Source organism: Schistocerca cancellata, chromosome 6 (assembly GCF_023864275.1).
Source record: "Schistocerca cancellata isolate TAMUIC-IGC-003103 chromosome 6, iqSchCanc2.1, whole genome shotgun sequence".
Taxonomy (NCBI): Eukaryota; Metazoa; Arthropoda; class Insecta; order Orthoptera; family Acrididae; genus Schistocerca; species Schistocerca cancellata.
In genome coordinates, this window is record NC_064631.1 from 288832732 (window position 1) to 288844776 (window position 12045).

The following is a 12045-nucleotide window of genomic DNA, read 5'->3' on the forward strand; positions in this document are numbered from 1 at the left end:
ATCGTTGTGCTGCCCTTCTAATTCATTCAGTGAATCCACAAACAAGACACATATCGGCCAACTCTTCACTGGTAAAGCTATCCATACTGCTGAGTATATCTAAAACTGCCCAAAAAAGTACTGAATTCAAATTGAGGGCGAAGAGTAAAGTTGTCATAACACTGTTGTGAAAATCTCGAGTACCCTGTTCACTATAAGTCACACTAATTTAAAGATGGACAATTCAGCTAAATACCTATTAAAAATAAGGATCAAAATTGGGGACAAGCTGAATCAGAATCATCATGCAGAAAATGTACGGAAGACAAACCAAAGACAGCGTATTATTTGTAGAACACTTAGAACATGAAGCATATAAATACTAAAGAGACTATGTATATTATGTTTGCCCTTCCTCTCCCAGAGTGTTGATACACAGTGTGGGATCCTTACTAGATAGAACTGACAGGAAGACATTGAACCCGTTCAAAGGACAGTGTATTGTTGTGAATTAGAGGAGATAGTATCACAGATGTGATATGTGAGTTTAGTGGACAATCATTAAGATAAGACAAAGGCATCATTCGTTAGGATGTGATCTTTTTACAAATCTTCAATCACTATCTTTCTCCTCCGAATACGAAACCATCTTTTTGACGTCATTTACATAGGGAAAAATGATCATTGTAATAAAATAAGAAAAATTGGAGCTCACATGGAAAGATGCAGGTGTCCATTTTTCCCATGTGCTACTCAAAAATTATAGTTGAGAAATAGTCTGAATTACAGATTAGTCTAAAAAGAAAGATGATGAGACTTACCAAACAAAAGCGCTGGCAGGTCGATAGACACACAAACAAACACAAACATACACACAAAATTCAAGCTTTTGCAACAAACAGTTGCTTCATCAGGAAAGAGGGAAGGAGAGGGAAAGACGAAAGGATGTGGGTTTTAAGGGAGAGGGTTAGGAGTCATTCCAATCCCGGGAGCGGAAAGACTTACCTTAGGGGGAAAAAAGGACAGGTATACACTCGCACACACACACACACACACACACATGCGGATGGATATGTGTGTGTGTGTGCGAGTGTATACCTGTCCTTTTTTCCCCCTAAGGTAAGTCTTTCCACTCCCGGGATTGGAATGACTCCTTACCCTCTCCCTTAAAACCCACATCCTTTCGTCTTTCCCTCTCCTTCCCTCTTTCCTGATGAAGCAACCGTTTGTTGCAAAACCTTGAATTTTGTGTGTATGTTTGTGTTTGTTTGTGTGTCTATCGACCTGCCAGCGCTTTTGTTTGGTAAGTCTCATCATCTTTCTTTTTAGATATATTTTTCCCACGTGGAATGTTTCCCTCTATTATATTCTTTACAGAGTAGTCTTGTAGATGTAATGCATTACAGTTCATAGGAAGGTATTCGGTGGAGTTCAGGTTCACCACAGGCCATGTGATTCTCTGACATTTTAAATTTGATTTTAGATCACACAACCACATAGGCCTATGAACAACTGGACCTACATAAGGCATTTCATCTTTTACAGGTTTATTAATTTGCAAATGTATTCAGGGTTTGTACACTCGTTACACAAACAATTCTGTGATTATGCAATTTTTATTTAAACACATCTCTTGTTTCTGTACACACCTGCCTACCTGACTGACCACTTTGAGGTTAATCAAACTGAGAGCTTATTTATGTGTCAAAATATAAATATTTGGCTCTTCATTTCTACCTTCGCTATGCTCCTCTTTTAATATCCTTGCAGTGTGGGATTCTGGAGGGATTTCTGCTGGCTTCTGTGTTTTTCATGCACTTCATTCTCAGAACCACACTTCCGTTTCTCTTCAAAGCACCGTTGTTACATGCTCAAAAGTTCATAATTTAAGTAGTAATCAGTTTGATGACCAACTGGAACAACACAGTGCGTTGCTAGACATGTCACTACGTCATCAGAAACAAAGTTAACGTCTGAGTGCCCCATGGGAGTGTGATAACATTCCTCTTGTTCCCCTTGTATACAAACAGACTATCATGTATGGTAGGCAGCAGTATGATACTGCTTGCTGATGGCGACGTTTTACAACCTCTGACAATAAAGTTCAGTGAATAGCCCTGTAGCAATAATGTAGATGAACTATGAACTACAGTTACCTATGAACTATGAACTACATATACCTTACTGTCCTTCGAAATAGTCACTTCCCATAACAATGCACCACTGAGCTCTTTGCACAAAGTCTTCCTTTGGGATGGTATTCAAAATTTGTGCGTCACGTTTTTTTGAACATCAGGAATATCGTCAAATCTCATTCATTTCAAAGTGAGTTTGAGTCGAGTGAATAGGAAGAAGTCTGAAGGATTGAGATATGGCAAGTATGGTGGATGTTCAAGTTGCACCAGCCCCTTTTTTGCCAGGAACTGTTTGGCTGTGTGTGGGCGAGCATTGTCATGAACAAAAAACTATGAACCTTGTTGTGCATACTGGGGTCATACCGTGCACAGACATTGCATGAAATGGGTCAAAATTTCAATGTACCGTGCAGTGTTCAACATTGCTCCCTCAGGCAGAAATTCCTTGTGGATAAAGCCTTGACTATCGATAAAGGTGATGAGCATTGTTTTGATGTGTGATTTTTCAGCTCAGACCTTTTTCCAACAAGGTGATGACGGTGAATGCCACAACATGCTTTGCCGTTTCATTTCGGGGTCATACCGGAGACACTAGGTTTCGTCCTGAGAGACAGTACAGTTCATGAAATTGGGTGTTGTACCCACTGTTTTGACAAAATCCTGTGAAGCCTCTAAACGAGCCTGCTTCTGATCATCAGTTAAATGATGTGGCACAAGATAACAATGTTTTCCTCTTCCCTAACTCCTAGGTAAGGGCTTGTCGCACGGATTTACGGTTCATCTGCAGTTCATCCGCTATCATGCTCACAGTTAATCAGTGGTCGTTTGTGATTAATGTCCTCACTTTCTCAGTGTTTTCTTCACTGATGGCAGTCACTGGTCATCTGCTATGGGGATTGGCAGAAACACTTCCCAGGCCTCCTCGAAAATGGGTGAACCACTTGTACACACATTTCATGGACAGTGCTTGATTCCCATAAACACAACCAGCATTGCATGCATTTCTGTCGGTGTCTTGCCAAGCTTGAAACAAAACTTTAAATTGATCCTTTGCTCATTCATTGTCTTGTTCTCAGTTCAGAACCAATGCACCACTCAGGCACTTCATCCTACAGGTCTAACACAGAAAACACACAATGCTCAACTGAACTATGGTGGGAGCAGGTTGTCAACACTGGCTGCTACACATGTGCAGTGTTGTTAGTCGTCAGTATTGCCCAATCGACCATTCTGACTTCATTCACCATCAGAGGTTGTATATGCAAAAGTATCACTTTTGTGTGATTGTATGGATATTTAGTGTGACTTTGACACAATTTCTATTTAGTGCAATTAATAACAGCTTGCTTTAAATGTGGATAAGTGTAAGTTAGTAGAAATGAGTAGGAAAAACATTACTGTAACATTCAAATACAGAAATGATGGTATGTTTCTAGACCCTGTCATGTCGATTAAATGTCTAGGCACAATGAAGTGAAACATGAAATGGAATGAGCACATAAGTTTGTAAGGGAGATGAATGATTGATTCGGTTTATTGGACACATTCTGGGAAAGTGCAGCATAACTGCAAAAGGAGACTGCACACAGAATACTTGTGCGACCCATTGTTGAGTACTGGTTGAGTGTTTCAGATCCCCACCAGGTTGGAATAAAGGCACACATCAAAGCATTTCAGAAGTGAGCTGCTGGAGTTTATTGGACACATTCTGGGAAAGTGCAGCATACTTGCAAAAGGAGACTGCACACAGAATACTTGTGCGACCCATTGTTGAGTACTGGTTGAGTGTTTCAGATCCCCACCAGGTTGGAATAAAGGCACACATCAAAGCATTTCAGAAGTGAGCTGCTGGAGTTGTTATTGGTTCATTTGATCAGTATGAGAGTCTTACAGAAACATTCTGTGAGCTAAGATTGGAATCCTGAAAGAGTAGATGATATTTTTCTGAAACACTGTTGAAGTTCAAAGAACTAGAATCTTCAAAAAACTGCTGAGTAGTTCTACTGCCTCTGATATTCACCTTGTAAAAGGACAATATCAGGAAGATTGAAGCTTGTATAGAGGCAAACAGGTACTCATTTTTCCCTCATTCCATTAGTATGTGAAGCAGGGAAGGGAATGAATGGTAGTTGCTTGCAGAGTTTGCATGTTTATGTTGTACAAGTAGGTGTCCTTTTAGAAGAGGTATGGCTTTATGGAAGAGATAAGCTTCCAACATATCATAGTGGATAAGAGCACTGCCAATTGCCTTTGAGGTCCAAGGTTAAACCACAGTGAGCACCTTGGATTTTTCTTGACTGGAGGGTGTGAAAAAAAGTTTCAAAGAATTTACTCAATATTGTGAAGGCGACAGAATAAATAAGCAGTTGCACCATGATTTAAGCCTTTTGATATTTATTGCTTTCTAATGAATTTGGGTTAAATGTTTCTCCATCCATCCCAGTTATGTTTCCTTATTCTTGCTAGGCAAATGTCATTATAATTTCTTCAAAAGGTGGCAACATTTGATCCTGTTAATTCTTGTCATTGCGTAGCATTAAGGGTTAAATTGTTTTGTAGAACTGTTTATCAGTATTGGCACATTTTAGAATAATTTCGGCACAGTAACTCCTTGATGTAAGTTATACAGATTTTAGAATATGTTTGCAAGAAGCAGTAAAATACATCATGTATATTTTTTGTGGTGCTCAAAATGATTATCAAACAATTATCATGTACTTTTTGTTACTTGCAGTATTTATTGAATCTTTTTACTCATATGGTGAGGCTGCACAGCATACAGTTACATGACACCAGTAAGCCTATATTTTTCCCTTTGGCCCTTATTTTATTCTGCATTTTGAAATTTATGATTTTGAATGGAAAGGCAAAAGTGACAAAGAAAAATAAATTTAACATATATTTACTCTGCAATCCACTGTACAACACATGGATGAGGATAGCGTTTCCTTTCCTGTTCCACTTGCAAATAGAGCAAGGTAAAAAAGACTGTTTCCATTACTTACCAAATTTGAATCAAGCATAGATAGACTTACTCAGATTAAGTGCAAATTCCTTAGAAAGATGTTACTTCTTTTTCCCAACCACTCTCTGTTCATTCTAAAATGTCATATTTTATATTCGTCCCCATGCTTTTATGAGCACTGTCAATAAAATTAGAATCTTCTAGCTTCCCGTCTGCAGTTCAGATTCTAGTCTCTCTGCTGGTTCTTCTTGAGATGAATGAAGTGAAGCAATGTTGTTAGTATTTTTGGTGCTGGGTTAAACTGCTAAGGAAAACACAATAATATATTGTATGGAAAATATATATTATACAGAAAAGTATGTTATGTAGAAAATGATATATTACAAAGAACATTTTACTTTTATGTCACATGTTGGTTAGGAAACCTGTAAGAGTAATGATCATACAGTTTGCAGAAAGTAAAGTAATTAAGCTAAAATGGAAAATCATCGAGTTGAAGAGGAAGATATGTATCATCATACACCAAGTAACCAACAGTTCCAAAAACAACTAAATATGTGACCATTTCTTACAGATGATGACAATGGCCTGGGGATGGAGCCTGAATCATTGCAGGTGCGCGAGTTCATTGAAAAACTCGTAGAGAAGCTGGTACATGGCGGGCTGGATGACGTATGTGTTGGCAAACTCCACTCTCACCCAGACTGTAAGCAGATTTCTGAACTGACTTAATTAAACGAAGTTTTTCGTACATTGAGGACTAAACTCTGCTTGAATCAGCATCTGCTGCAACATACAATCATCTCTGCTTGCATGATTTTACTTTGGAACTGTTATGGATGTCTGAAATACACTTTATTAGAATCAAAACACATTTTGGAAAGGTTGTTTGATCACCTCCCTGGTCTTTATTGTCTACAATTTATTATGGTCACATTATTAGTGATGACTGATGGATGTTTCAACCTTGAATTTTAATCATTTCTCTGTTTTTCAATGTTTATGTTTGTGCGGTAATATATGTGTTGTAGATTTTGGAGTTAAAATATCTTTCCAAAACACATAATGGTTACAATGAAGCTATATTTCACAAAATAATGGACTGATTTCTTACTTTACAAGTTAAAGTTAACACTCTGTATGCCATCTCTCTTCCATAACAATTTTTTTCCTGGCTTAATTTATCAGAGGTCATACTCTCTCACTTGGTCTTACCTTTGTGTCCTAACTATTCATAAAATATTCCACATAATATAATATATTTTAACAAGGTTCTCTTTTTTCAGCTTAGTTTCTTAAACTTTCCTTTGCTGTTGATAACTGGACATGGAAACCACTACACCACAAAATATATTTTGAAACTGTGTAGTTGCTTAAAAGTATGATAAATTGCCAAGAATATTGAGGTTTCACAATTTTCTGCTTTAAAGAAAATAATATCGGTCGCTGTTTCCTGTACTGAAGCTAAACAAAGTAGACAAAAATATAATCATTTTCCACTGCCTTCACAGAGACTTGTTAGGGTGAGCTGTGTCAGGCAGTCTCCAGTAATAGTGTTGTGGAGGCAGATTTCATTTGATGGAGCTGCTAATGATATGTCACATCAGAGACACGAATAAATTTTGAGTCATATAGACACTTTCTTAGTTGTGTACTTTCTTACAACACAGCAAATGTGAATAAACTGTTAATGAAATACGTTTTTCATCTTGAGTATTCCTGGATGTGTTCTATGGGAAACTTGCATCACAGTATTTCAGATCACACTGTTTGAATGAGGGATGGTGGATAAAAAGGTTAAAGAAGATGCAAAACACAATATAGTCATCATTTTCATTCTCTGAAGCACTTTTTGGGTTTTATCAATTATCAGGATCACATCACTGACGTCACTACAATGCAGAAAACACATTATATCCACTTTTGTAAAAACTCAAAGCAAAAAATGTTGATTAATGCTCATTAATTCAAGATGAGCATCAGCCTCATACAAATACCTGACAGTTACAAATTTTTAGTACTGTCAAGAGCCCCATATTGTAATCAAACAGTCATCTGAATTTTCTTCTATGGCCTAATGATAAATGTTATAAATTTTAGAAGTTCATTTTTGGATAAGTTAAGATGTGTTTCAACCTCTTTTTCTGTTGGTTCGTAAATGACATTTATGTCAGTGAGTACTCATAACTAAATACCTGCAGCTTACTAAGAAGATGATAAATCACACACACACACACAATCCGTTTTGTTTTTGTATGGAACGTTAAAAATAGGTCCAGCCCCATGTCTCCAGTCATAGTTTTCAGGAGGTTTTCTCTGGTCAATTGTCAGATGCCAGAACTGGTAATCGCCTTCCAAATATTTCCAAGTGGGAACCCCTTCAGCTTCACTCACAGCCTGCTGGGACATTGGGTAGAAAGGAACAAAGTTCTATAGCGGCCTTGCCCAATTTGCATGAGTAGGTAATGAAAGATAGGGAGAAGAAAACCTAAAGGCAGTCACAAAAGTTGAATGACTCACAAGCATTTGTAACCTGGAGTTCCTCCATATGCAAAAAGAAAGAAAAAATTAACTGAAACAGAATTAAACAATAATAACAGTATATGAGATAGGTTTGACTGTCTATATACCAGTTGTAGAACCAGGCACAGCTGTAGGATAAAAGAAAGATTCACAAATAATAATAATAATGATAATGATAATAATAAAGAACAAGCTGAATAAAGCAGCTTAAAAGTCTCCTTTGAGAAAACCAAATTTATGACAAACATTGAAATAGTGAAAACTGTATATGAAACATTGAAAACTGACAAATTCAAGTACCTAGGAGAAATAATTGAACAAGACATTTCAGAGAAAGAAGCTATTGAACAAGAATTAATAAGTTGAAAACATGTACCACCTGACTAAGACTGTATATAACGAGAAATGAATATCCCCAAATGCCAAAGTTAGACACTGCTCTACAGTAATTTACTTAGAAGCGCTTTATCTGCCAGAATGCTTAACTCTAAATGAAAAAACAATTATGAAAGCACAGGAAATCACAGAAAGAAAAATATTATGGAAAATTTTTGTACCAGTTAAAGAGCAAACACAATACAGAAGGTGACATAATAGTGAAATTTATGCACATCTTGAAAAAAAAAGAGACATGATTAAGCTTTCTAAGACTGCATACAGAGGATTACCCCCAACAGACTGACAAAAAGTGTGTTCATTTATTGGGGAAATTAAAAATTGATAACATATTGTGCAGAGAAAAAAGGAATGATCGTGTGGCATTGTTGGCTGGGAGGCCCCATCTGAGGAAGTGTGGCTGCCGAGTGCAAGTCTTAATTTCAGATGATGCCACATTGAGCGATTTGTGTGTCAGGATGTAAAGAGCAACTGATAATAGATGCAGAGGTGACATATCAAGCTAAAACTAAACAAAGGTCGCTACACTACGCATACATTGATTACCAAAAAGCTTTTGATAGTGTACCCCACTCATGGTTACTACAAATATCGGAAATATACAAAGTAGATCCTAAATTGATACAGTTCCTAAACATAGTAATGAAAAACTGGAAAACCACACTTAATATCCAAACAAATTCTAATAATATCACATCACAGCCAATTCAGATTAAGCGTGGAATATACCAAGGAGACTCATTAAGTCCTTTCTGGTTCGGCCTTGCTCTGAACCCACTATCCAACGTGCTAAATAATACAAATTATGGATACAATATTACTGGAACATACCAACACAAAATCACACATTTGCTATACATGGATGATCTAAAACTACTGGCAGCAACAAATCAACAACTCAACCGATTACTAAAGATAACAGAAATATTCAGCAATGATATAAATATGGCTTTTGGAACAGACAAATGTAAGAAAAATAGCATAGTCAAGGGAAAACACACTAAACAAGAAGATTACATATTGGATAACCACAGTGACTGCATAGAAGCGATGGAAAAAACAGATGCTTATAAATATCTAGGATACAGACAAAAAATAGGAATATTAAAGAAGAACTAAAAGAAAAATATTGACAAAGACTAACAAAAATACTGAAAACAGAATTGACATCAAGAAACAAGACAAAAGCTATAAATACTTATGCTATACTAATATTGACCTACTCATTTGGAGTAGTGAAATGGTGTAACACAGACCTAGAAGCACTCAATACACTTACACGATCACAATGCCACAAATATAGAATACATCACATACATTCAGCAACAGAAAGATTCACATTAAGCAGAAAGGAAGGAGGAAGGGGATTTATCGACATAAAAAACCTACATTATGGACAGTTAGACAATTTAAGAAAATTCCTTCTAGAATGAGCAGAAACTAGCAAAATACACAAAGCAATCACTCATATAAATACATCAGCTACACCACTGCAATTTCATAACCACTTCTACAACCCTCTGTCCGCCCTCGTGGTCTCAAGGTAGCGTTCTCGCTTCCCGAGCATGGGGTCCCGGGTTCGATTCCCGGCGGGGTCAGGGATTTTTCCTGCCTCGAGATGACTGGGTGTTGTTGTGTCGTCTTTATCATCATCATTCATCCCCATTACGGTTGGAGGAAGGCAACGGCAAACCACCTCCATTAGGACCTCGCCTAGTAAGGCGGTGCGGGTCTCCCGCATCGTTCCCCTACGCTCTGTAAAGAAGCATGGGACTTCATTTCCTTTTTTTTTTTTCTACAACCCTCTAGATCACATAACATCAACAGATACGAAGAAAGTAAATTGGAAAAAGAAAACACTACATGGCAAGCACCCGTATCATCTAACACAGCCACACATCGATCAATACACATCCAACACATGGCTAAGAAAAGGCAATATATACAGTGAGCCGGAAGGATTCATGATTGCAATACAGGATCAAACAATAAACACTAGATATTACAGCAAGCATATTATTAAAGATCCCAATACCACAACAGATAAATGCAGACTTTGCAAACAACAAATAGAAACAGTAGATCACATCACAAGCGGATGTACAATACTAGCAAATACAGAATACCCCAGAAGACATGACAATGTAGCAAAAATAATACATCAACAGCTTGCCTTACAACATAAACTTATAAAACAACACGTTTCCACATACAAGTATGCACCACAAAATGTACTGGAGAATGATGAATACAAATTATACTGGAACAGAACCATTATAACGGATAAAACAACACCACATAACAAACCTGACATCATACTCACCAATAAAAAGAAGAAATTGACACAACTAATCGAAATATCCATGCCCAATACAACAAATATACAAAAGAAAACAGGAGAAAAAATTGAAAAATACATCCAACTGGCTGAGGAAGTCAAGGACATGTGGCATCAGGATAAAGTTGACATTATACCAATTATACTATCAACTACAGGAGTCATACCACACAATAACCACCAGTACATCAATGCAATACAGCTACATCCTAACTTATATATACAACTACAGAAATTTGTAATTATTGATACATGTTCAATCACCCGAAAGTTCCTAAATGCAATGTAACCTATACCGTACAGTTAAAAGGAAGTCACGCTTGATCAAGGTCCACGTCACTTTCCATTTTTGACCAGACATAACATCTGAGAAAAGAAAGAAAGAAATAATAATAATAATAATAATAATAATAATAATAATAATACTAGAATCTCTAGATCTTTGAGATTTAAAAATGTGTTCATCATTGGAAGGGGAAGATGATAATAATGAGGAACAAAATAAAACATACAAGAAACTGAGGGCAGGCATGCACTCCTCGTCTCCAGTCAGGAGATACATGAGGTATACTGTATTTAAGTCAGCTTCATTACATTTTGAATAAACATCTTCTATGTTTCCAATCATACACATCACATTGTACAATACATTAATGTTCCAGTCTTGTATTAATAATGTAAGAAGAGACAGATTACAACTTACCATAATGAAGACATGTTAAGTTGCAGACAGGCACAATTAAAAAAAAAAAAACTTACATATAGCTTTCGTCCACAGCTTTCATAATCAATAGAGAAACACACACCATTCATACTCACTCTGCAACATTTTCTCCCCTTCCCCCGCAGAGGTTATCTTCCGGCCTGAGTGCTGGAGTTGGTGGTTATGTAAATGAGGTGTGCTTGCTTATGTGTATGAATGGTGTGTGTTTCTCTTATGCTGATTAAAGCTCTGCCCAAAAGCTATACGTAAGGGTCTTTTAACTGTGCCTGTCCGCAGCTTAACATGTCTTCTTTATGGTAAGTAGCAATCTGTCTTTTCCTACATTGTTGACATCCCTACCTGAATCTTGATTTGATAGTTTGACTCTCTGTATTCCTTTACCACATAACCATGGAACTTGTGTGGTAAGTCACTAATAGAACTCTGTGCCATTAAGATAGATGGCAATTGTGATTTATGGAACAGGTAAATAACTAACTAATTAGAACATCTAAACTCCACCCTGACTCCCTGTTCCTGTCCTCTGATTGATGCCAAGCTCCATAAGGCACATTTCATGTGGTAACAAGGACAGGAAGACTAACTAAACTAATATAGACAACTGTATTGATTGACATTAGTAGCATACAGTGTCATCCTGGTAAAAGCCTTTTGCAACAGTGATCGGTATTTTGAAATTCTTTGCAGCACAACTTGTTCATAATTAGGGTTACCAGAGTGTTTTAAGAAAGTGAAGGACATGAAAGTGTAAAATGTAAGATATGACAAGGGAGTATGGTACATGAAGGTCGAAAATGTAGGATATCATGATACAGTATAAGATCAAATACTGGAAGGTAAAATTTGACTTTACTTATTTTATTATTGTGAAACATAACTACAATATATACTTTAAAAATTACAAAGATCTAGAATATCTGGCTAGCACTTTCAGGAAGGGAAATTCCAACTACTTAAAGAGAGGGACATGTTAATGTAGGGAAAA

General features: G+C 36.9%; 1 protein-coding gene across 1 annotated transcript in view; it reads left to right on the forward strand.

Moving 5' to 3' along the window:
- The window catches only part of LOC126088294 (uncharacterized), a 242133-nt gene that overhangs the window by 104298 nt on the left and 125790 nt on the right, over positions 1–12045 (forward strand). The window contains exon 4 of the mRNA XM_049906424.1: positions 5654–5785. Coding sequence (XP_049762381.1) covers positions 5654–5785 — 132 coding nt within the window. The remainder of the gene's footprint in view (positions 1–5653; positions 5786–12045) is intronic.